The sequence below is a fragment of the Corapipo altera genome, unplaced genomic scaffold (assembly GCF_003945725.1).
Source record: "Corapipo altera isolate COAL_440 unplaced genomic scaffold, ASM394572v1 52, whole genome shotgun sequence".
In the NCBI taxonomy this organism is placed as follows: Eukaryota; Metazoa; Chordata; class Aves; order Passeriformes; family Pipridae; genus Corapipo; species Corapipo altera.
The window spans coordinates 2,790,728-2,817,647 of record NW_020884930.1 but is presented as its reverse complement, the minus strand read 5'-3'; the positions used below and the strand labels follow the sequence as shown (position 1 = coordinate 2,817,647).

The 26,920-nt window shown below is 39.4% G+C and overlaps 1 protein-coding gene across 3 annotated transcripts; it reads right to left on the bottom strand.

Annotated features, from left to right (window-relative positions):
• On the bottom strand, window positions 1-22,901 carry LOC113954575 (Y+L amino acid transporter 2-like). Of its 3 annotated transcripts, XM_027659089.1 has the most exons (11): window positions 22,496-22,901; window positions 21,711-21,752; window positions 15,501-16,018; window positions 12,253-12,378; window positions 8,987-9,131; window positions 7,975-8,098; window positions 7,140-7,243; window positions 6,737-6,833; window positions 5,280-5,429; window positions 2,861-3,044; window positions 1-2,151 (listed from the first exon to the last, which is right to left on the bottom strand). In XM_027659089.1, exons 3-11 carry the CDS (start codon window positions 16,000-16,002, stop codon window positions 2,060-2,062), a joined length of 1,524 nt encoding a protein of 507 aa, XP_027514890.1. In that variant the 5' UTR covers window positions 16,003-16,018; window positions 21,711-21,752; window positions 22,496-22,901; the 3' UTR covers window positions 1-2,059. The 3 variants fall into 3 exon arrangements, with proteins under 3 accessions (XP_027514890.1, XP_027514889.1, XP_027514891.1); XM_027659088.1 differs by lacking the exon at window positions 21,711-21,752 and having other exon boundaries at window positions 22,496-22,900; XM_027659090.1 differs by lacking the exons at window positions 21,711-21,752; window positions 22,496-22,901 and adding an exon at window positions 16,197-16,407.
• Window positions 22,902-26,920: the final 4,019 nt, after the last annotated feature.

Below are 26,920 nucleotides of genomic sequence, written 5' to 3'. Positions count from 1 at the left end.
CAAGGCTCAAATATTTATTTGTTTAAACACTTGCAACATCTATGACTTACTTTAGATATTTGGCAATAACTTACATATATTATTTGTAAGAAGTGAAAAATCAACAAACACATTAACATATCTGAGATTCCAATGTCCATGGAGAATTTCAGTGACTTTATTTACATTTATAACCTTGCATCTGACTACTGCTTTCCTTCTGTCCAGAAAGAAAGTGAAGGCTTGTGGGTCATACCCAGAAATTTAACAGGCTGTGGTGGGTTGACCTTGGCTGGATGCCAGGTGCCTAGCAAATTGCTCTATCACTCCCCCTTCTCAGCTGGACATGGGAGAGAAAATAAGATGGAAAACAACTTGAAAGTTGAGATAAAGCAGTTTGCTAAAGCAAATGTGCACAAACAAAGAGTGAGAAAAATAATTTTATCCTCTACTTCCCATCAGCAAGTGATGTCTGGCCACTTCCTGGGAAGCAGGACTTCAGCACACATAGCAGTTGCTCTGGAAGGCAAACTTTGTAAATAACTAATACCCTCCTTTCCTGCTTCTTTTCTTAGCTTTTATATCTGAGCTTATGTCACATGGTATGGAATATCCTTTTGGTTAATTTGGGTCAGCTATTCTAGCTGTGTCCACTCTCAAGATCCTGCCCACCCCCAGCCTACTGATGTGGAGTGGAATGCTGGGGAGACTGTGCTGATGCTGTGCTCAGCAGTAGCCAAAACACAGATATGTTATCAACGTGTTTCTAGCTACCAATGCAAAGTACAGCACTGGGGGGGCTGCTCTGTGGAAAATGAACTCCATCTCAGCCAAACCTGATACACAGATACAAACAAAACCAGATTTTAGCAAAGAACAGACAACAAAAGAAGTTTCTCAGCTCAGAATTTTGTATGGACGTGGTCTTAGTCCATACCCTTATTACACTACCTGTAACGCTGCTATCTGTTACCATCTGAGACATCACCTCTGGTGTCTTGGTGTGATACATGGCTCAGCATCAAGCATGACTTTGAACTCCGTGGAGGCAAAGACTGTCACGTTTAGTTTGGTACTGGCTTGTAGGGTTTGTACTGTCTCTGTACCCCGATACAGTCTGGGACTGCAGCTCTGTCACTAACCAGCACTTCATAAGAGATGGAGTGAAAATGCAATATTTCTGTACAGTCATAGAGCAGGAGCACAGTGGTGCTATACTGTGACAGAGACGTGTTGTGTGTGAAGAGTACATGGGCATATTCTGAGCTGCAGCTACATCCCAGGTCTTCTTTTCTCTTTCTGTTTTGTGGGTGTGATACCTAACTGATTTTAGTGCTTGAAAACAGCGGCCTCCAAAAAGCAAAACATGCATCTGTAATATCTTCACATTTACCTTAATTAATTGCATTTTCATTGTTAATACTTTGTATCAAAAGAAAACCTTGCCGCAAGGAAGCTGCCACTGCAGATGGCTTTGAAATGCAAATAGAAGATTTCATAGGAGCCCTATCAGCAAACACAATGTTGGAGATGCATGAAATTACAATCCTGCAGCTGACCTTACAGTGTGGGATGGGAATGAAGAGAGGTGTAAGTAGCAACAATTTCCTATTCCATTGCTCTTTCTCTGAGCAGACAACAATGAAACACGATAGTTCTACAAGCTACAGGGATCTGTATAAGATTAAACTACCTTAATTGAAGAGGAATGATGAAATTCAAATTAGAAACAATGTAGGTTACATGCAAATATAAATACAGAAAGGAACTATAACTTGCCAACAAGGATTACAAATGGCACTGCATATCAACAAACCATATTTGAGCTAGAGCACCTGTTTTTGTGGTCTAGGTTGCAAGGCTGACAGCCTTTTTTTTTTTTTAACAGTTATTGTCTTTTCCATTTCAGAAGACTGAATTAGTCTAATTTGCTAACAAGCAAAACTTAATTGACATCAAACTGATGCACAGTACAGTGATTAGTGCTTTAGTATGACTGAACACATGGGGAGAACTTCAGATGATAAAAATTGCTCCAAGGAGGAGATGTCATGGCCCAACTCTCAATGTCAAGGCAACTCTATTTACTCTTAGCTGCTGTAGGTTCCACGTCTGTGTCCAGGTCTGACAGAGCACAGTAGAAGAGCATCTGAAAATACTTTGTTGTTGTAGCTGCAATAGTAAAAATGAATGAGACAAAGTTATGTTAGATCTTAGACAAATATATCGATTTTGAGGATTTGAAAGCATTACACTGATATTAGGAAAATCTTAAAACACCTTAATCAATTGAATTAATCATGTTACAGATAGATAAATTAAAAAAGTTCAGTAATTAAACTGAAAGTCTTGTTTAATCAGACTTTCATCAACATTTTTATTGAATTGTCAGATTGAGAGATGAGTTCGAAATGAATAAAAACATTAAAGTTATGCTTTTCAAGACTGCCTGAATTTGAGGAGTGGAAACTACTCTTCAGGTCAACAATTAATTATTTCACTGTTTATGAAAATTCATGGACTCCTCTGACTTGGATATTCCCTTCCTTGGATAGAAAGTGAAGCAATGGTGTCCTGGTATGTCTGCCTTCCAGGGTATTAAAAAGCACTCATTTAGTATTCACAATCCTACATGGTTTTTATTGAGCCAACATATTGAAATGGCTCAACACCACAGATATCAGATGACCATATAACATCCGCATATTGAACTGGTTTGTACAAGTATGCATGGCTTTGTTTTCAAGACCATGGGATGAAGCAGATGACATGCCACATCCAAAAAGAAATAATAAAGAAAAAGGATTTTAAAAAAAATTATTCTTTTGTTCTTCTGACCAAGGTTTTGTCGCAGTGAGTAGGACAGGATTATCTTGCTTACCAGAGAGCCACTGTAGACATTTAGGTCGTTTTTCAACTGGCAGATAGACTCCCAAATAATATGCAGGAATGCCTGAGAGGGCAATACCAACACCAATAAGGGAATTGATTGTGTCACTGTAGAGAGGAACTAAGACCAGGAAAAGGGAACATAAACAGTATACTATAGGGAAGAAGAGGCTAAGCTGTGGAGACAAAAAAAAAAAAAATAATTAAAAGATGCAAATAAATACTCTATTACAAAAATGCCAAGCTTTGCAGATTGAAGTTAGACATGTCAATAATAAAAGTATGTACTGAATCTTTTGACTGCTTACAGTCAGCACAATTTGTTAGCTTTTGTAAGCTAGCAAAGAGCACTGCTGAGAACCTCTTATACCACACCTATCTGACCATTTTTTTTTTCCAGGCCTGTACAAGCTCAGTTCCTTTCAATTAGTAAAAGATCAACCTTTGAAAGCAGTGCTTTCAAACTGAGCAGTAATGGGTAGTTTTCCCTCTAATTTCAGTTGCAAATTTTTAAGGGTAATTTTGATTTGGAACTAACTCAGCTGGACTTTCAGTGACCATCTTGGTGCTATAGAACTAATGGACTGATCTACAACCCTTTTGTGTGGGCATTTAACAAATATTATGCCACAAATAAGGAAAGTTGGGCCATGAAGTTGGTAAGAGGACTGGAACACCTTCCCTACGAAGGCAGGCTGAGAAAGTTGGGGCTGTTCAGCCTGGAGAAGAGAAGGTTGAGTGGAGACCTGATAGTAACCTTCCAGTATGTGAAGGGGGCCTACAGGGAAGCTGGAGAGGGACACTTTGTCAGGAACTGAAGCAATAGAAAAAAGGAGTAATGGGTACAAATGGGTACAAACTGAAAGTGGGGAAATTTAGGCTAGATATTAGGAAGAAATTCTTTACTGTGAGGGTGGTGAGACACAGGAACAGGTTGCCCAGGAAGGTTGTGGATGACCCAACCCCACCATTCAAAGCCAGGTTGGATAAGCCCTTGAGCAACCTGGTCTAGTGAGGGGTGCCCCCTCCCATGGCAGGGGTTTTTGGGACTAGATGATCTTTAAGGTCCTTTTCAACCCTTAACATTCCCTATGATTCTATGAAAGTTGCAATAACCTCTTCATGAATTTATTTTTCACTAATTTTTTTTTTCACTGTCGGGGGTAGTGAACCTTCTCAAGAGTCCAGGAGTTGGCATTTGAACACTAGCTGAAGCTTCTGAGAATTCACTGGTATAATTACTTCTCTTTGTTTATAAAGGTTAAAAATGTAAGTTGCTACATTTCAGAATAGGAAAAAGTGTATATGGTGGTGTGGTGTTGACTAAGATGGCAAATGCTGACAGGAATTAAACAGTCATTATCTATAATCTGACTAATCCTTGTTTTAGTAGAATCAGAAACAAAACTACCACTAAGGCAAGATTTAATCTTTATCTTCCACGTAGGTTGGGGGATAGTGAACATGCTTCAGAAAAATTTGGTCTGCTCTGGAAGACTGGAAACTTTTCCAGCAGTAGGCCCTTAGCTGTCTGAACCATTTTTTTTTAATTAATAAGGATGTTACACTTAAATGTAAAAAAAAGTGTTCATAAAAATGATGCAGGAGTAGCAAGAGAGAGTGATAAGGAATATATGTTTAGGTTGGGTGTGAATTTATAATTCTCTTAATTTTTACTGTATTACTGCAGAGTCAAAATGCAGGTCATGGAGCCAACAAATAGGAGCCAGTGCATGATTTTATGTGCCTGCGGGAAGCTGTGTGTTTCCATCCTTGCCTCTTGGACAACCATTGGATTAAAACTAGAAACAAGTTTTAGACTGTTTCTGTGCTGTCTCCCTCTCCTAACTGATAGTTAAATGCTTTTCTAAGTCAATCATTAAACTTGCATTTTGCTGTCTATGACCACTGTGCAATGGGAGGGAACAATCAAAATATATTTGACTATTTAAGCTTTTGAACTTCTATGTGAGTTTTTGAACTTCTGTGTGAGAATTGTGGACATTTATGGGCTTTGGAGGGATTTTACTGAGTTTGTTAAATCATCTAGGTTTGATCAGTGTTAACCTCTCTGGAGCCTCCATCACTAGCTCTACTGAGGTCTGCTGTTCTTGCAGCACAGGCTAAGAACCCCAGACGTTTATTTATTTCTTATTTATTTTGAAATGAAAATATTTATCAGTTTGAATGAAAGAAAAACAAATGGTAAATATAACAGCAAAAGTACTAGAACAGATGTTCTTGTGGAAACTCAAATCAGTTTTGCTCCTTCATCTTCTATTTTGTAAGAATTTCTATGGCTGATAAATAGCCTATGAGTAACTGGTAATGTTGTGGTTGTGGTATTAAAGATCACATAAACGCGTGCATTAGCTGGCTTTTAGGGCTTGGTTCCTCTCTTGTTTACTTACTTTAATAGGTCGTGGTCTATGCGGCTGAGTATATCTCAAATATATTAGTCCTGCAATAGACAGACCCACAAAGAGCCAGTAGTTGAAGCAGTAGTAATTAATGAGGAGGAAAACATCTTCCACAAGGAGATAAAGCAAAGTCATTAAGCCCTAGAGATAATAAAAGCAAAGAACATTTAATGTGAAAATAAAGAGAGTAAAATTATAAACTGGTCTGTTTCCAACATATTTGTCTGGACTTAGGAGATCAGGTCCTCGCAAGAAAGATGTACTGAAACTTTTGAGAAATCTCCAGATGTGCTGTGTGAAACATGCTGGCATCTCTTTGTTAAACATAGCATTTTGGCTATGTTAAACAACACATTTGGCTGAACAGGTGTTGAGTCTGTGAAGTTATGTTTCAGCACTAGTAGGCAACTCTCCCAAGAAGGTCAGGTGAGGAGTCCCAGACTCTGCTGCAGTATGGAGAAGGTTGCCAAGAAACTCTCAGTATGTAGAGGCTTACTCTGCTGTTATGGTTGGCTTCAGTTTGAAAGCAAAGTTTTAATTTAGTTTCAATGTTAGAGGCTTCCACAATCCACCCATAAATTGAGAGCATTCGAATAAATTTTGTGGCCTGCATGTATGCTATTCTGCTTTCATGGAAAGACCTAAGCCACCAGGAATTTAATGTCTGTTTTAACAAATGAGCAGAAAAAACTTCCACCTTCCACATGAAAAATGTGGCTGGTAGTATATTAAAAGAATATAGCTCATCTTGCCAGTGCAAACAGAATTCCTGTAAGAAAAGTGTTCATAATGAGATTATAACTTTTAGTAAATTATTTGATGCTAAACAGGACCATAAATGAGATCATAAATGATATGTAACATAGGGCAAAGGCAGATACCAAATAAAATACACACTTAAATACATGGAATATTTATGAAAATCATCTACACCAATACTATAACTTTTCGTTCCTCAATTTTGTGTCACAAGACTCATTTATATAATGACAGAAGGAAATGGCAATAGGCATCTAATGGTAGAAATTTAATTTTAGGTGCTTTGTCACTTCTGTTATAACTAGAGCCACAGAATATGAGCCTATGGCAGGGTCTGAGAGATGTTCCTGCTATATTCTCCTCCAGTGACACTGAAAGCTCACATAAAGCCTTAAACAGACTTAAACAGCTCCTGTCTATACCATTACATATTTAGCCATTCTCTGTTTTCTCAGTACTGGTATTGTACTTCTCACTAATATTGTTTGGCAAGTGAATCAAGCCATTCTCTTTCCACTGAAAAAAAACCTATCAGGCAAAATAACACCATCCCCACCCCCTCAATGACTTTTGGACATTTTCAGAAGATGTTTCCAGCACAGGAGATGCTTGTGAGAGCACCGGGCAGCGGTGAGGTGTTTTACCCCTGGGTCTGAACCCTGCCTGCTCAAGGCTGGGCTGTCACTTACATTGAAGAGGAGAGCAGGGACTGGTGTGAAGCACTTTATATGAATCAAGCTCAGGCTGACAGGGAGGTGTCCTTCCCTGGCTCCAACATAAAAAAGCCTAAAAAAACAAATAAGAAAACTCAACCAGACAGAGAGCCAAGGAATAGCTTGTTGCTTTCTGACAAAACAAAGAAATAATTCTTTCATTACTCTACCGTACATGCTGCTCTCAAGTGGCTTTAGTTTATCAAATGGTGCTGATCATGAGAAGACCCATGGGATTGTAACAACTCCTCCATCATAAATAAACAACTTGACATGGCAAAAATTAACTGTATCACTTCTACCATGCAGTAATAAAGAATGCAGATTAATAACAAATTATTTCTATTCAATTATTTAAAATAAATCTTGTATTTCATACCGAGATGCTGCAATAATTGATGAGTTTAAGCCGCTATAGCAAGACATGGCCACTGCTATAGGAATTATCCACTTAGCATGACTAAGGGTTTCATTGCCAAATGTCTGTAACAGAAGACAAAAATAACTGTGAGGCGTATTACATTAAGCATATGGACAATCCTGAGAAACTCATGAAAACACACCATCCCAAATGTCGTGTCATAGCCCATGCTTTCTTATGACATCCAATAATGACTTGGGAAATTAGAATTTGGAAAAGCTGATCAGTATCAAAATAAAAATGGTTGACATATTAAAAAAAGATTAAAAAAAATTCTAAGTGTAGATCAAGTCAATAAGGGAAAAGAAGATGTATTGGCTTTAATCTATTCTGACAAATCCCAGCTGTAATAATCCATGAATTTTCATTTTACTTCTGTATAATATTAATAAGGTTTTAAGAAAGCATTTCAGTGAACGTTTTTGTGTTGAAAATATTGCTGTAGGTCTGCATCACACACTGCACATTAGAAGGATAACAAAAACCCCTGGTTCTCCAACTACTCAGACTTTCTACAGCTCTTTCTCTGTCTGATCCTGGCAAAAGCATCCTTCTAATGATGTACTGTTAAGAGCATGATTTACAGAGTATACAAGAGGGTTTTTCAAGAGCAGATTTATTGGATACATTCTTGATATGCACCTTCTAATATACTGGTACTCTTACATGGAAAAAAGTGTTTTAACCAAAGCAGAAGCCTTCAGCATGAAATTATTTCAATTGTTTGCCAAGAAGTATGTTACCTGAGATTTTTCTGCAGTGTCTTTTGTTTTAGCTATTTTTCCCAACTTACCACAGCCACTGCATCACTTGTGAGCAGAGCTGACATGTCCAACACTACGTAGTACGCTATATTAGTCAACAAGTAAATAATAGCCACAATAGGCATTGAAATTGCAATAGAAAGAGGTAGATTCCTGCAAAAGGAAAACGGAAAAATTATTTCATATTCTTTAAATAAGAAATACTTAAATAGAAGATTATTTCCAGATTAAAACATTTGTCAGTGGATACCTCCACCACAGCTTGTAATCCATCATTTTGTAATCACAGAGTTACAAAATAATATGCAGCCATGTGTGGAGCAATTCAATAAGCAGCTTAGTTTGTTGCTTGGGGGGTCTGTCACAAGATTTAGAGAAAAAAAAAAAGTACATTCATACATGTAAATTTAATATACTGTCTTTTATATGAAGCAATTTAAGAGAGCACCTAAACAAAGAAATTTAAATTCACACTTAGGTATTTTCTTGACTGTGGCATTTTTTCCTGACTTATAACCTATGCATGTCCCAAGACCAGCTGGACTATATCGGCCTGAGTAGGTGACACATACAACTCCCACAGGGCTGACATCCCTACGGAGGGGAGGAGATGGTATTTGCCCATAAACAGTAATGCTGAAGATTAGCTTATAAAAGTCATAAACCTGACACAGTCTTACTCTACCGGTGGCAAAACCAGTCCTGGAAAAATAATTGTTCTGTCCAACTGAAAAGAAGTAGGGAATTTTAGAGGACTATACGAATCCATGCTTTTTCCTGTTTTCATCAGGGGTTTGTTCTCCCCCTTGAAAAATTCTAGTCTGAAGTGTACGGTGTAAAATATGTAAAGGCAAGTGATTTATTAGTGTGATACAACTGATGACTGAGCACAATAACCAGAAAGAGTTCTCATTCCTTTGTTTGAAAAGAACAAGGATTTTGCAGAGAAAATAGTTTGACTAGTTTCCAATCAGAAACAAATACAGAGTGGCTTGCCCTGCCATCACCCGTCAGAGATTCAAAGCAAAACCATGTGTTTACCTCTCGGGGTTCTGCATTTCCTCAGTGACGTAGTTGAGCGTGTCCCATCCTGAGTAGGAGAAGAGGGCAGAGTAGAGAGCCAGGGCGATCATCCCTGGGTTGGTTGCTGAGCCCTCGAACGGAGCTCTCAGGTTTTCTGTTTCCCCTGTACAAACGGCAGGTGCCAATTGCCTGTTATGTTTCAAGGATTACGACTTAGGGTGCATCAGGCAAAGCATCACCAGCCGGTCGAAAGAGGGGATTGTCTTGCTCTGCTCTGCACTGGTGCGGCCTCACCGTGAATATTGTGTGCAGTTTTGGGCACCACAATATAAGAAAGATATTGAGCTATTAGGGATCATCCAAAGGAGGGCAACAAAGATGGTGAAGGGCCTCGAGGGGAAGCCATTTGAGGAGTGGCTGAGGTCACTTGGTCTGTTCAACCTGGAGAAGAGGAGTCTGAGGGGAGACCTCATTGCAATTACAACTTCCTCATAAGGGGAGGAGGAGGGACAGACACTCATCTCTTCTCTATGGTGACCAGTGACAGGATCCAAGGGAATGGCCTGAAGTTGTGTCAGGGGAGGTTTAGGTTGGATATTAGAAAAAGGTTCTTCACCCAAAGGGTGCTTGGGCACTGGAACAGGCTCCCCAGGGAAGTGGTCACAGCACCAAGCCTGTTGAAGTTCAAGAAGCATTTGGATGATACTCTCAGGCACATGGTGTGACACTTGGGGCTGTCCTGCGCAAGGCCAGGAGTTGGACTCAATGATCCTTGTGGGTTCCTTTATAACTCAGCATATTCTCTGATTCTGTGTTATGCTGAAAGTCTCAGTTAACCAAAAGGAAATAAAATCCCCTTGCATCAAGGTTTTATTACTATATCTAAAAGTGCACAGCTTACATTTTTAATTGACAAACAGGAGAATTTCTGTCAGACATTCAGAGAACTACACTTGTACAGGGAGAGAGTAGAACAAATTTTCCCATGTTTGTTATTTGGATGACTTGTGTAATTCAGCCAGAATTCATGGAGTCTTCATCTCATGGCATTACTGACAAGTCTACTGAAGGAGGGAACAAAACTGAGGGCATGCAGTACACTGTCAGCCAGGCAGAGGTACTGGGGAAACCCAATTTCAGTTTCTGAATCTGTCTCATATTTCTTCCTAATAGTTGTACTTTAGTTTTCACCAAGTGAATCAGTGGCCACTGGAGTGGGACCTCCTGGAGGCATGGTTCTCAGTGGGATGCTCTGCCCCACAAAGGTGTTCCCCAAAATTAAGAGACAAGACTTAAAATATCTTTCCTGTCAAAATTATCCTCTAATTTAGCACAATCAGTTGAGATGACAACCTGCAGAATGCTGCAAAATAGATGAAATGTTAATGAAACTGCGTGAGCCTTCACTGCCATTCCGAAAAGGGGAAGAAAGGCCTTACTCAGTTTGCAGAAGGAAAGTCAACTACCTAATGCAAATGGAAGTGGGTTAAGTATTAAGGAAGACAGAAACATGCTGAAAACCCAATTAGGAAAGAAAGTAAGTCCTTTATTGTAAAATTAAAGCACTTCACCCTCTGGCAATTCAACCCTTGAACCAGTCACTACCAGGAGACTGTTCAAACCAAAGAAAGGAAGTTATGAGATGTACACACACTTTGAGGAAGAAAATGGTTGCAAGGGTTTTTTTTTTAAAGATAGCTGATATTCAAATTCAGATACATTAAGAGTCTTTTAACCTAAGAAGTGTATCCAAGCACTTCATAAAGAAGGAATACAGCAGGGCTAAAACATCATTAAAACAGTTACTGGGTTTAAAAGAGTCATTGACCTGATCACAGTTTCCTCCAGAAGTCTACATCATTCCTCCTCCCTGTTCTTCCTGTATTTAAGTGCTTGGTTCTGCTTAAACAAAGCAGAGATGAGACCTTTACTACCACTAAAACCTCTCAGCATTTTGTGTTCCTCGCAATCATGTTTCCTTTCCACTTTTACCCTCCCTGACCCCTCAAAGCAATGCAGATGAAATGCAGTGGGCTGTGTGGATGTGGGACCAGAGGGAACAGTCCCTGGGCCAAAAAGCACACCACAGCAGGCTGGGAATTTTGAAGGAGCTGATTTGAGAGCAGTGGCAAAGCTGATACAGAGGTGACATCACAGACTCACACGATTGTAAAACTGCAGCAGTTTTATGAAGGGAACTACTCCTTCACACAACTGTGGCCCTTAAGCAATGTTTTTCCTCATCTTGATGTTCCTGCCCTTAGGACTGGGTTCAGTTTCTAGGTTTCTTAAAACTTGAACCAACCAGTGACAACTGACACGCACAGATAATGGCTAAACAAAAAAGCTTTCTCAAAATCTGGTGTAGCTTTACAGTGGAACAGCTGATACAACTGCAGCCAAGGAAAGGCCAGCAAACATGGAAAAGCAAGCATGCTCATTAGGTATATAAGCTAGTTTAGCAGGAGAAAAAGATAATTCCTAAACTGAGAAGGGGAAACCATCTTTATTTCAACTGAATAAAGATACAATTTAAGAATTTCAAAGGAAATTAAAATGAAGAAGCCTTAGTAACCTAAGCAGCAGAGCTAGAATTCGAAGAGACTTCACTGTACCAGAGGCCCAAATTAATAAAATCAGATCTATTGTCATATACAAAGATCAGATGTATTACTGAAATAAACTACTCTCCAGCTTTTCAGTGCGTTCAGTTCAGTCCAGTTACTGCTGATAGGAGGTGGCTCATCTGTCCTGTGATGCCTTATATTAACACAATGCCACAGTGATTCACAGAACTGCACTATTACAGTCTTCTCCCTTGTTGAACAACCATGCCCTCCCACAAATCCCACCAATGATTTACCCCCTCCCTGGTCCCCTCCCCTGGCAGGGTGCTCTGGGGCAGGGCTGTGTGTGGGGGCTGAGGGAGTATAGTGGTGGGGGGAGGTGTGAGGAGCAATGCAAATTCTGTTGTGCTGTCCTGTCATAGGATAGGTAGCAATGCATGAGTCAGAGACACTGAGGCTGACTTTAAACTAGTTAGCAGTTGCTGTTTGCTGTTCCAAGCAACACAGGATTTGGCTGTCAATGGATAGAAGAATAACTAACCCCCTATTGCTTAACAAGCCATAAAAATCCTCTGATCTTCCTATGGCAGACTTTTTTTTTCCATAATAAACAAGGCTTCATACATAAGTCTTAAGAATTCTGATTTCCCTGCATGGATTCTGAAACTCATTTATGGTTCATTTCATAGAATTCAAGTAAGCGCAATTTATTCTTACCTTTACCAATTTTGTAAAGGCCAACAGATATCACCAAGATAAGAGCCATAACTTTTGCATATGTGAAAAAATCTTGCACACGGGTTCCCCACTTCACATTAACACAATTAATAAATGTTAAGGAACCTGCAGAGAAAAAGAATATGCATGAAAGGAGCACTGGATGTTTTACATCATTGAAGTTATATTTTAAATCCACCCTTCTAGATGCCACCCCTCTTTCAAGGAGTAAAATTGATTCAAATTTCACCCCTTCAAGACCACCTACATTTGTTAAGATTAAATACCTGGTTTAAGATTTACAGAATGGTTTTCTGAAGGATTCTGTTTTCATGACAGTAGGTAAGACAAAACACATTGGGTTTTGAATTTTAGGACTAACTCTTGCTACTTTTAGATAATATTTAAACTTTATTGAAGTCAACTGAGTTGCTCACATGCTGTAAGGTGATAGAAAGGCCACACAAAAGGAGAAAAAAGTCTCCTGGTGGCTTCCTGGGAAACCCCAGCACCTGGGGAGACATTCCCAGAAAGTGGTAAGAGGATTAAACTAAGAAAGGAGTGATATGGAGATAGTAGGCCTTTTTTCCAAAGTATCCTGTCAGACAGAAACACAGGAAAATGATCCTTGAGCCTATGTCATCTGCCTATCACCTCAAAATTAGTTTATTGACTACGGCCACTAAAACTACCTAAAGAAAAAAGGTATAAAAAGAGATTGGACCTAAGCAAAACTGGGGGAGAAATTCCATCAACTCTGCAGAGGTAACTGACAAGTTACCCTGTCTCCTTCCACTTTTGAGGACACCTGGAAGGTGAGATGTATCTTATGCATGCTAATTACTTGCTTCTAAATAACTAGAGCTTACTTTTGCTACATAGTATTTTTAGTTTTTCCTTTAAGTTTATAAGTGGCTTTTGCTTTAGAGTTTCTGCTTAGGTTTTGCAGCATTAGTATTCAGTGTAAGTTGTTTTACTTCTTTGCAAGCTGCTTTTGCTTTAGCACATGTGCCTATGCTTTTTATTATTATTACTATATAGTTTAAGTGTAATTTTTGCAATTAGACCCTATTCCAGACACAATAAATTGTCACAAATTTGTATTAATAAACATGTTATTTCATGAACTGTTAGAGAGAGTCTGTTTTTAGGTGCTGATGGTTTTCTCAACAGCCAAATAACTCACAGGAGAAACCTGCTGAGGGGTTTTTCTGTCATTATTAAATGTAGTCCTTATATAAAAAGGTATCAAATGTTCTGTCCATCTCAGCAAACCTGTTAAGCGAATGGTCTCATTAAGTGAGACATAACAGACTGTTTTGGACATTAAAAGGCTTTGATCTCCTGGGGGAGACACTAATAGACAAAAAATAAATTAAGACAGGTTGGACAGAAAATTATTCTTTTCTGCCCCTTTTAATGTGACACATACAAAAGGTAAAATTTCTTTATGTCCTTTATATCACAAAATTTTTTATCTTTATTTTGGTAATAAAAAGACTTAATAGATTATACAGTGGTTGTTAATGCCTAGTGTCATGCTTGATTATAATTTTAAACATGTCTGTATAGAATGATATTAACCTTGCTCTAGTAAAGTCTGTAGAGGAAGAGAGGTTGTCCTCTACATCAAGAAATGGATAGTGTGTGAAGAGCTGTCTCTGAAAAATAGCCAAAAACAGGTTGAAAGCTTAAGGGTAAGAATCAGAGACTGAGAAAACAAAAGGAACCTTGTGGCTGGTGTCTGCTACAGACCACCTGCCATCAAGGGGAGCCTATCACAAAGCCTTCTTGCTCCAGTTACAGGAGGCTTTGCACTCCTGTAGGCATTCTTGTCCTGCTGGGGGACTTCAACCACCCCAACATCTGCTGGGAAAGCAGCAACATGAGCTGTAGGGAATCCAGGAGACTCCTGGAATGCATGGAGGATAATGTCATAAGCCAGGTAACAGACAGCCCTACCAGAGGGGATGTGATACTTGACCTGATAGTCACCAAGATAAGTGAGTGAATTGGGGACATCAAGACTGGGGGCAGCCTGGGCTGCAGTGATCATGCATTGGTGGAGTTCGCAGTCCTGAGGGATATGTGTCAGGTGAAGAGTTAAGTCAGGACCCTGACTTTTAGGAAAGCAAACTTGCAGCTCTTTAGGGATTTAGTCAATAGGAGCGAAGTCCCTCCCACTGTTAGAGAAGATCAGATTCATGATCACTTGAGGAATCTGAACACACATAAGTCAGCTCAGAAATCAGGGGTACCAGAGAGCACACAGTTGATTCGCATCAAGACTACAGTAAGAATAACTAAGAACAGTGAAACATTAGAGAAACATCAGCATTTGAAGACTATTCCTAAGTGTCAGGGTTTCATGAGGAACACATAGAACACTGAGGAAAGAAATTTTGATCTAATAAATAACTGTTTTCCTGTGCAAGTGCAGAATTTCAGCTGATAAAGTAATTTGGAACAGGGTTAGTTACTTTTTAGACTGCTGAGTGGTCATGATAGCCCCAACTTATACCATGGAGCCTTTTTTAGAGGTGAACTTCCTCTGCACCACACTGGTGTGTCAGGGCTACAGACAAAACACTTTTTCAGAATTGTCAGTATACATTATTTTATCTTAAATTAAAACTACCTATCTTTTTTGGAAGTTTTGTTGAGCTGTACAATTTAAAACCATTTTTAAAAGCACAAACTACAGCACAGGTTCAAAGGAACACACAACCTAGCTTGAAAATCCCTGTTTATAAGAACAGAATCTGAGTACAGTCTATTTACTGGAGGATGGATTTACTTATCCCTGTGCTCACCCAAGACATACAGTCAAGATGAAGTGGATTGGAGCTTGTGGAGTGTCTGACTACACTACACAACTTCTCTACAGACAATGCTGTTAGGCAGAGTATTTGTAATTCCATATGAATGTTCATTTTTTGTGATTTGTAAGAAATAGGGGAGAGAAAGCATGGACCAAATGTGGGCTGCCAATTAGGTCAATGAACCATAGAAATACACATATCTTTAATCAGCAGCCATAACTTCCCTCAGCCACATTGTTGTAATTATCCTCTCCCCTCCAGTATTCCCAGTCCCAAATACAATACATCTGAATACAAGATTATTAGTTCCTAACACCATGTTTTAGATAGGTAATAATTATTTTTCACAGAAGGCAAAGAAATATAAATTCACCTGGGCACCCACAATTATAGCTCTTAACTTCCAGCAATCACAACTTTACTTACATACACATGCAGCTGCAATCAACCTGACTGCATCATATGGCGGCTCACAGTGAGGAAAAATTGGTTGAACAATATAGTTCGCAAATGTGATTGCTATCACTGCCTGAGTTGTTGGTTCGATAATTAGCAAGGAAGACCAGAGTCTGATGAAGGCCATAATGGCACCAAATGCTTCCAGGATGTAGGCATAACTGCCTCCAGACTTCACAATGGATGTTCCCAGTTCGACGTAACACAAAGCTCCAAACAGCGAAAATAACCCACCAAGCGCCCAGATGAGCAGCGAGAGTCCATAGGAAGCACTGTACATTAAAACACCTCTGGGCGATACAAATATCCCAGAGCCAATCATATTCCCTACAATTAAAGAAACTCCATTTAGTAATGTGATTTCTTTTTTCATCTGCATTTTTTCAGTCGCCTCTGCCATATGGTCCATTTCAGCTTTTCCATTCTTAGTTCTGGATTTTTTATCACAGCATATTTGCCAGGGGGCTGGCATCTTCAAATCACATTACCTGAAAACAAGAGGAGAGAACATCTTCTGTAATGCACATGATATCAGACATGGATAAGACAATTAGCATACAAGGTATAAACAGTACAAAGAACAACTATTTTGCCTGCTTTTATCTTGCAGTTCAGGAAACACACAAATTAGTGAACTTCTGTTCACTACCTTTCACTGTTCCATACCTTTTTAATGGATAAATGTGAGGCCACTGTTCCTTGGTTATAGATCCTGAAGCTTTTGTTAACTCTCAGTTCACTTTTATTATTTGTCTTGAATTGTAATTTTATGTTACATTACTGAAGATATTTCAGGGAGGAAGGAGACACTGTACCCCTGGAAACATGTCCTAATACAGCTGGAGTGTCCTCCATAGGAATACTCTCCCTAAATTTTAATCTCATCCCAGAAAGAACTTTATTTCATTATTATTTGTTTCATCAAATCACATCCACTTGACCACTATCTGCTGAGGAACACAAGAGAAAAGACAGAAAAAGATATTCAAAACCTCTGATGTCACAAGGTAAATGTTAATATGAGCATAAAGAGAAGAGTTTTAGCTGCTCCTAGAGGTGAGATTGCTGCTGCAGTGAATAATGTAGCTTGTTTAGTTATTAACCTCACTTGACTTTTCAGTAGAAGACACTAGCATGCACATGGATTGAGTTTTGAACCCCCTCTCCCTGGAACACTTCTGTATAAGAGAGTCCAACAAAACATGACTGTAAAAGCATCCCACTCTGGTGCTCGCAGGACAAGATCCAAATATGCTGGGAGCTGGGATAAATGACCTTACTGCATAACTGCATCGATAATCGGCCTTGTGCACACATTGGAGTGCTTGGGCTTTGAGGCCCTTAGGGATGAGGACGCCAGGACTGCAGTGACTGTCTCAGTTCTTGTGTCCTGCTGACTTATAATAACGCTTAGAACAATGGCTAATTTTTGGTGCCTGTCTCAAAAGAAATTTATTTCTCATTCTCTTCCTACCTCCACACACACTCTAAAACACTTCCAAAGAAAACTTCCTCAAAATCCTATGACCTAAAGCCAAATTCTCTGAATAGAACAAAGGTCATCCATGCAACACTGGCAAAAAACATTTGATTACAAATGCTTAAGCATTATATTTATACATTACATTTGATTTACAAATGTATGTTTTTAAAGTGAGGGTCAATAGCCAGTTTAAAACAACCTGCCCTCCCCAAACTTCCTGAAAGGTTTGCTTCCTTTGTAAAGTATGCCTATTTTAGCAGCCCTGAATATTTCACAATTCTGTGTTCTTTCCCAGCTTTTTTGATGCAACTCAGTTTCCTAACTGATTAAATAACAAATGAGGCCTGATAAGTATTAAATATTAAAAAATGCCAAACTCTCTTTAAAGGCTTTTCTCATCCCATTGGCACTTCTTCTAACCACAGGAACACTGTGGGAACACTGGAATAAAGTTAAATATTAACTCTTGATGTAAGTGCTCAAGCATGACTGCAGTCTCCCACGTTTTTCCTGACCTCCTCCTCACACATAGAGGTGATTCCTCTTACTTCTCACTTTGTCCCCCTATGAATAAAAAACATCATCCTGGTTTGCAGGGAGAAATTTCAAGCATCAAAAACACCAGTCATGTATCTCCCTTAAAATTCCTGATAAGCATTCCCAGTTTCCTTGTGTGTGACACAAAGAAGGGAAAAGTCACACTCCTGCCCTGAAATACGAGCCAATACTTCCAGAACCTCTGTCTCAGTATTTAGTCTCCATGGGTATGTGAAATGTTGGCAGAAAACCCTCTTGTGATGGCAGCTGTCCAGAGAGCTCATCAGGACAGCAGCATGCTAGAAATCTGGGCAGAGCTCTCTATTAATACCACTTTGTCAGCAGAGCTAGTTAAAAATCATCTTGTGCTTTTTATGCCTGATCTAGGATTTTTTTTGTAGAATTAAAAAAAAAAAAAAAAGTGAGCTTTGCCTGTGAGCCAAAATGTACAAATATTTAAGTGGGTACAGTTCAAACGCTGTGAGAATTTAAAATACAGTTGTTCCCCAGGTGATGTGAATGTGGAGCTATGCAAGTAGTGATCAAAACCAATGAATATCGGTTTTCCTGAAATGAAGTCTCACTAATAAATGAGATAAAGTCGTTTTTATGTAAAAAAGGATACATCGAGTAACTGGTAGGTTGTCACTAGTACCGGTAACTTGTGTATGTGGTATCAAACCTGAACTTTGATGTCTAGTCCTGGTAGTTAAAGGGAATTTGAGCATTTAAACTGGCAATGCTACTAAAGTCTAGTAGCACTATTATGATCTGTAGCTTTCATGACAGCACAAAGGTAAAGATTAAATTATTTTCTTAAGTAACACAATGTTTTGTGTATTTTTCTCATATCTCTTGTGCTAACAAAAGATTATTTCAGATTGCTAAAAATGCATAACTAGAGCTGTGTAGGGAAATATTTCTTTTATAAATAAGTGACTGTGGATGAAACCATTTCAAAATTCTGTACTTTTGAGAGATGTCACATTAGCAAAACTTTTAACCATACCCTGAACTAAGTCCACAAATAGGTATACCTTGAGAATCATAACCAAATGTGTAGCTTCACTTTAATTAAGTTATCCCAATTTATATCAGCTGAAAGTCTGAAAGAAAGTAGCAATTTTAGAATAAAATATTTTAAACAGCCTTTCTCTGTTCCTTCCCCACCCAAGCCAACAACAATATTCCCATTAGCTTTGACAGTACACTAATTTCATTCAGTGGCATCACAATGTTGAAACTGTTACTGATTTCTTTATTTAGGATAACGTCTTCCTTAATTAAACAAGGTTTGTTTGACTGAGGCAAGACTCATGCTAGGCTAGGACAAGTCTTCATGCTAGGCTAGGTCTAGAATGAAGTCATGACTTGTCCTAGGCTAAGGCTCAGCAAAGTCTTTATGCTATGAAGAAAATTAGGAGAATATAGGAAATAGTCTCCTCTACAGATCTTTTTGTATAATAGCAAAAAAAGAATATTTTTTTGTCAAATGTGCTGTTACATCCAGGCAGTGATGAAAACAATTTGAGGATGTGCCCAATGTCTGTTGCCACAGTCTCACCCTTTATCTCATTTATAGCTTCTGCTATTTTGGTCCTACTAAACCTGGTCTGTAGTCCTGCCCTACTCTCATCATTGTTACTTCATCCTCATGCCACCATCTTCCCTTTCTGGGACTATCACAGAATCAATTCAATTCATAGAATCCATTAGCTTGGAAAAGACCTCTGGGATCATCGAATCCACTCTATGACCTAACACCACATTGTCAACTAGACCATGGCACCAAGTGCCACAATCAGTGTTTCCTTAACCGCTGCTGCTTCTGTCTCTCAATGGTGCCGAAAAGTTTAAGCTGAGAAGCCTAGCTGTTCAAGAATGCTTCAATAGCTCTTCTCTATCATTTCGGCGTTTGCAGGTCACCTTTTGAGGGTGCACATAATCCAAGTGAGAGCCAGTAAAAACTACAGCCTGGGAGAGCTTACTTGCTGGGGACAACAATGAGAGCTGTAACAAGTTGATTTCTTACAGGAGGATGGCCATTTTCAGTTGTTAAATCCTGGATTATAATAGGTAAGAAATCCTTACTGTGAATCTTCTATCATTCAGAGGGGCTTCCTGAAAACAGAAAGATTTAATTTATGCACTAATAAAAAAACGAGGTCCTTTTCATTCTTCTCTAACATGTTTGAGTGTTTAAGGTGTAACCCTACGGCAATAATAAAACTGAATGGCATCAAAAATATAAGTACAGGTATTTTAGTAGCTCTTGAGTATGAAGGCTGAAGAGCAAGGCATAAAAGCTTTTTGACATGAAGGAAGATCCCTACTCTATTGGTCCCCATGGACTGTGACAAGCAGAAAGACCTACTGCTCTCTGGAAATATGAGACACAGACAGGCATCAACTTGCCAATGTGGCTCAGAGGCCAGAGCAGGCTAAATGAAACAGCTGCAAACACTTGCCTCTGCTTTGTGTCAGCAAGTGATCTCTATTATAGAACTTTAGAACCCTGCTTGCATGTAGGTCGTGCTTTTCCTTAGGGGGCCCCTCAACAAATGGAAGGAAATTTTCCTCTCAGAGAAAAAGCACAATGCCTTGAGAGTACAGACAGGCCTAAGGGCCCTGAATCTTTTGCATTCTTGTTTACCTCCCAGCTGTATGTGCAAAAAGCAACGGAAAGGAACTTGTAGATTACACCTGAGAAGTTAAAGAAAACAATAACACCACATACAGCTACTCCTCAATAGGTCATTTCTTAGTCAAGCCACTGCCAAAAAGTGAAAAGTGAAGGAAGAAGGGGCAGCTTGATAGTAGCTGAAAACCAGGGCTGAAATAAAAGACAGTTTTTCCATAAGTTACTGCAGGGCCAGTTTGGCAGGGCAGATTTTTCTCAGACACTTCCCATTCTTCAGGGGTCTTCAGCCTCAAGAATGATTGCCTCCTTCTCAAGGGGGCAATTTACCTTTGCCAAATGATTCAGCAAGGCTTGGTCAGGGGTTATGGAGGTGCTTATGAACTTTCATAGGAACTTACAGACTTATGAAGCAGTCTTATGAACTACTCCATAGACTTCCAGAGGGACTGAGGTACCTCTATTTGCTAGAATATTTTGAAATTCTCAGCTTTTCATTCAAGAAATATTAATAATCAATGTGTCTCTCAGAGATCAAATATTGTTGCCTTCAGTAGATTCCCTTGAAAGCTGAGGCATTTTAGAAAGTCATCTCCTATCAAAGATGTTGGAACATGCTAGACATCAAATTTATCCTAAATTTCATGGCCTTTTCTTTTGGTGATTTTTTGTCTACCTCCACCTAATTTCTCAATAATGATGTCATCAATGAACCAGGCAAAGTCAAACCAGGTAAAAAAACTGATACACCTCCAATATTTTCTAGTTTCAGTTAGGAAATTAGTGAGATTAAGAAAGCATTTAAAATTGAAATCTACCACATTTTATTTATGTTTGTATTAGAAATCAATATATGTGTAGAAAAGATTTTAAAAGTCATGAACAATTTCTTATTTTCTCAAAGTACATTTTGGGCAATTTTTTCCTGCCTGTAGCCGATTGACCAAAAATTAAAAAAACCCCAAACATATAAGTTTATATTAATAACTACTGGAACATGAAATCAGATGACCTAGCAGTTTTCAACATGACCAAAAATATGTAGATCAAACTTCAAAACACTATTCTTGAGCATGAGCATCAACAGGTCTTAAAGGGAGTATTCATGGAAGAGGATACTGTTGAACATTTTCCAATGAGAGAGGAAAGCAAACAAAACAAGATTATGCATTATGAGCAAACATTATAAAATATTCTTAGAAATAATAATTAAAAAAACCCCAAACAACAACACCAAATCCACTTTGATCTCATCTGAAGCAAACATATCCCACTCAGTAGGAAACAAGTATATTTCCTTTTGGTTTTCAAATTTTATGTTTATAAAAATATTTAATGAAATATTTCTTCACATGCTCCATATGCATTACTACGGTCATACACTGGTTTTCCCGTAGGAGGGACTTCCTCTACCGCCAGCACAGCATTCCCACCCCAAAGCAAATCACAGAGGATATTTGAGAGAGAAGCTGCTGTAGCCCAAATCTAAGAAAGGTATTAAAAGGAGAAGGTAGCAGCTTACCAGAGGGTAGGTGATATGCCTGCTTCCTTTAGCAGAAGACTGCTGTAAGAGACCAGTGCTCTAAATAAACACGTCTGTTTCACCAGGACGGGTAAGTTAACACTCTCTAGCTGCTATTTTTATTACAGTAGCATGAAGACTAAAATCAATGAGAGCTTTCAAGAAAGACTCTCTTGTAATGTGTTTTCTCCAAACAGCCTCAGCTGAGGTCAGTAGCAGGCAGAAGCAGGCAGCTGCTGCTCTCTATTCCTTAGGAAGTTATGATAGAATAAGACAAAAGGAAGGTTGGGAAAATAAAAGTCCGTCATCTATGTCTGAAACCAAGAACAGCACTTTGCCAGATGTTAATGTGAAACAAATGCAGTGTAATTCTTTCTTGTTGACTCAGAAAGCTACAATAAGACTTTTACTAACACTATGCAAAGACGTTTATTCTGGTGGCACAACTTGCCAAATCAGAAAGACTTTCAGAGAGGGGAGACTAGCAAAGAGTGGTAGTTAAATGAAAATCATAGGTGTTATTTCATTTCAAACAACCTAACATTTTTCTGGGTTTTGGTTTGTTCTTTTTTTAACATATTTTCTTTAAGTTTAATCTATGCATTGCTAAATATTTATCAACTCAATTATTTTTCTTAACTTCAGAATTATAGATCTGTGGCTTTCGTAATAATTTATGACATGATGCACAAGACACAAAACAGGCTGGTCTGGTGTTAAGATCTCAATTAATTAAGCTTTAAAAATATGTAAGATAAAAATAAGCAAGGAAAAAAATTACTTACCCAATGTATTCAGCTTTGTCTTCTGAAACAGTATGTTGTACCGTCTATGACATACTTTTGCAAATCCAGTATGGTACACAGCACAATATCTACGGAAACAAGCAAACATCCAGAAAATAAAGTCTTCTGAGCAGAGTAAAAAGTTAATGAATGCAAGAGCACTAATCTGGGATTTTTCTTTTCCATGAAGAACACAGTAGTAAGGTAAAAAATTTGTACTCATGTGCCAAAGGGCATCTGGAAGGAGCTGATCTAGCAGGTGAAGAGTCTTAAGTCACTGGAGTTGAGGCACCAGACAACAGGTCTTCAGCAGGGTGGATCACTAATCCACACAGGAAAGTGAAATAATTGAATTCAAGCACAGAGGTCTCTCCAGTGAGCCTCAGCAGTCTAACAAGAAAACAAGCAGGAGCATTACATTATTTTGTACATTCCATTCTGCAACCCATGGTGACGCAAAGGAATAATAAAAACAACACAAATATTCCTATCGTAAGCCAGTGCTCCTCCTATTCCTTCTTTTTAAAGTAACATCTTGTACAAACATGCTTTTTGTGATAGACCAAGACAGGTATACAGTTAATCTTTACACAGAAATGGCTGTGCTTTTTTAAAACCCTACTCAAAGCAAGTGTATGACAAATATTTTGAATAAACAGCTTTCAATCTGCTGTATCTATGAAGGATGGGAGCTCTCTAAGTCTGCCAGAAGAGACTGCACAACTCCAGATGCCTGCAAGTCTGTAGTCATGCACATTATAATATAGCAAGAAATGTTTTGGCAACAGGATTGCTTTGCAGGGATGTTGTTCTTTGCTGGAAGAACAGAGGGGCTGAGTGCCATGTTCCTTAATTTGGGCCCCTCTCATCTTAAATTTTTTTTGCCAGGGCAATATTAACAAACTATAGCCTAAACCCCAGAATGCATATTTTCAAGAATGCTTAATTACTTTCACTCTGAAATTTGAACTTGAGTTTGTCCTGTTTCTGATTTCAGACACGAAACTTGTTTTCTCATTGTGTGTTATGCTGAGGGACTCTGTTATCATACCACCTTTATATTGTTCACATATCTCCCTCCTGAAGCAGCCTCAGCCCTTTAATTCTGTAGAAGCGGCATGCTGGAATGTGAAAAACAATGTTTTCTTTATGAATGCATCCCATATTACTATTGGTGTGACCCTCATGGATACTTCCTACTGGACATTAGCCACAGATTTAGAGGAACAGTACATAAATCAATACTGAGCAATCATAAAGCATGCACTGTGCATGAAAAACATTTTTCTTGAACATTTCTTCTGTGAACACAAAATCTAGTAGCTTTGCCAAGGAAGATTACACTTAATCTTACATTTAAGTAAGCAGGATGGATAACATAAAGAAGTGAATGTGACTGCCTTTGTAGGAAGTTTTTCTTATTCATTTTTACAATCTTGCAGGATTTAACAAGAACTTCTGCACTGAGGCTTCTCTTGTACCAACTTACTGCTCATAGCAATTCTTCTGTGTGTTATAGTTACATATACACACGCATTTGCTTATGGAACAACAAAGTGAGGTATGTTTGCCTAAATAAACCTGTGACACTTTCTGGTTTCTTGCCCACACTTCCATTACTGCTTAGGAAGGCTTTTCATACTCTGCACAAGTCTTGGAAACAAGACTACTTCAATTATTTCCAGATCTCTCTTCATTCTTACCACTGCCCAGCTGCAGCAAACAGCTCAGCAGCACCTCTACCAAGTCCTCAGCTTTCCTCAGTTCCTTTCCTCTGCCTTAGTGCTCAGGCAGCACCAGCTCCTATAGTCCTCACCTACAATGGATGCATTTATGCTTAACCCCGATTGAAAACACATTGTCAAACACCCTCTACCATTAGGTGCAAGAGTCTGTATGACCAACAAAGGCCACCACTTGTGCCATCTTGGTAAAATCATATCTTCACTTACTTTGCCATGAAGTTGATGCAGGACAGAACATAGCTCACAGACCATGTCAAGAAACTTCTACCAATCATTTTAACTTCAGGTATGGGAGCAGAACTGGAGGAACAGCCACTACTAAGTGACTAGGTGCTAAAGTGGCAGAGGAAGTCTAGTGCTAACAAATGCAAAATTAATATGTGTGTTCCTATGTTTCTATTTTCCCCTTTGTACATGTAAAAAGACATTTCCACATGCACATTTTGAAAGGCTTTCAAAAAGCTGTTGTGACTCAGAGAAAAGCTTGTATTATTAGTCTCAAACATCAGCAGCATTTTCCCTTGGAGTAAAAAAGCTGAAAAACTGTTAAGAATTGCTATGAAGAAGTGAGGAGTGTAAAAAATACTGTTAAAACAACTGTAAAACAAGAGAACTGTCAGACTTTGGCTCATGTTGACTCATACGTCTGCCATCTCCACACACCCTTCTTCCGTTCTGTGTGGATCAGGCACACAACTTCCACCTCCCTTTCCCCATGCTTACCCCAGAGCATTCTACTTATGTTTTTATCTATATCCTTCAAGTCCCAACTGTGGCTGCCTCCTCTCCCATTTCACTCAAGGAAATCTGTGCGTGTGCCTAACGTGTTGGGGAGGGTAGGTTTATGTTGCCTGAAGAGGTGGTATCTGATGCCTGATCTGTTCAAGGTCAGATTAGATGGGACTCTGAGCAACATGATCTAGTTGATGTCGTCCCTGACCATGACAGAAGTGTTGGACTAGGTGACCTTTAGAGGTCACTTAACAGTCCAAACTATTCTATGATTCTACTCCCTCATGGAGGGAGGCTCAGGGTTCAAGAAAAGAAGCGGGAGATTGCGTAGAGTTTTTCAACTGTGTGGCCTCAGGGTTTCCTTGGAAGGCTGAGCTTTGGCTAGAACTCTCATAGCCTTACAGATGTGGGCATATTCAGGACTGGGGGTAGAAAGTTACTTTTCCTGCAGCTGTGCCACCTCTGGATGATGGCACATGAAGGGGAGCAGCCCACAGCAATTGCAGCAGCCTGGCAGCACCATTCCTGAATGTGACTGTGTAGGCCATATTTATCATTATAACTATTCAGTGAATCTAAGCTAGTTTGTACTGCCAAGCAAGAGTCAGTGGGGAGACTTTAGACAGCAGCAGGATGCTCTTTGCCCTCACTCAGGTGTCTTAGAGCAGGTCCTCATCTTTTATGTCCGTTTTCTCCCCACCACACCACTATGAAGAGACTGCAGGGTGGGCAATTACCACAATTGGCAGCACCTAGCATAGCTTTGGAATCTACCCCATTGTTCCCCAGGGCTCCCCCACCCATCCTGACATGGTTTCTGGGTCAAAGCAGCTCATGGGCTCTGGCAGAAAAGCTGCAGCAGGCTCACTGGCAGGTTGCAGAAGAGACAGAGGCCAGCGACTGCAAAGAGACTGCAGTAGCACTGAGAAGATGCAACAGCACAAATCCCAAATTCAGATCTGCCAGCCTGTGCATGGCATGTAGAGTTAGGAAGGATGGGATCTTGCTGTGACCAAGCTCTGTTTGCTCTAAGGGAAAAGTTGCTTTCAATGAGTTGGGAAACAGGAAGAAGGTGCAGATCCCCAGACATGAGACATCAGATGTCACCTGGCAGGCCAAGGCATTTTACGCATAGCAGGACTGCTTTTACCTTCTTACATGTTGTTTAAAATAATGAATTATAAAGTTTACAACTCATGCAGACTCTATTATAAGAATATTCATTCATGGCTAGGCTTTGTGAGTGAAGATTTGGGAAGGGTTCTACCCACATTTGTTGCAAGCGCCATGGTGGCTAAAAAGGCCAATGTGAGATAGACACTGGTTGCTAAAGGCACAGCAGAAAGACTCCTTAGGTGGAATATTCTGCAAGACACGATTCTTTCTGCTTTGTCTTTTCTCCTCAAGAGTCATCCTGCATGCTTTCTCAAAAGAAGCAGCAGCGTTAAACATAGTGTGTCTCCAGACCTCCTGATTGGAGGCCAGAGTAGACCAGTTATGTTGATCAATATGGCCAAGGCTGAGATGTTGTTTCAGGGAGTCCTTGTATCTTCTCTTTGGGGCTCCTCTCTTGCGGCAGCCGGTGGCAAGTTCATCATAAAGCAAGATCTTAGGGAGGTGGTGGTCCTTCATCCTTGAGACGTACCCTGCCCAGCGCAGCTGTGTTCTCAGTAACATGGCCCCAATGCTTGTGACTGCTGCTTGTTCTAGAACAGACGTATTAGTCACATAATCTGACCAGTGGATGTTTAGGATTGTACGGAAATAGCATTGATGGAAGCGTTCTAAGAGTCGCAGGTGGTGGCGGTAGATGACCCATGATTCAGATCCATATAAAAGAATAGACAGCACAATGGCTCTGCAAACACTGATCTTTGTACTTTTCTTCAAGTGTTTATTTCTCCAAGCTCTTTTATGGAGTTTTCCAAAAGCACTATATGCCTTTGGT

Excerpts from the sequence above, each read along its gene's own strand:
- LOC113954575 (XM_027659089.1), bottom strand. The coding sequence starts at position 16,002 with ATGCCAGCCCCCTGGCAAATATGCTGTGATAAAAAATCCAGAACTAAG. Across the intron at positions 6,834-7,139 it reads TCAATTATTGCAGCATCTCG|GCTTTTTTATGTTGGAGCCA; the intron begins GTATGAAATACA and ends TTGTTTTTTTAG. Across the intron at positions 5,430-6,736 it reads TCCCTGCTCTCCTCTTCAAT|GGCTTAATGACTTTGCTTTA; the intron begins GTAAGTGACAGC and ends TATTATCTCTAG.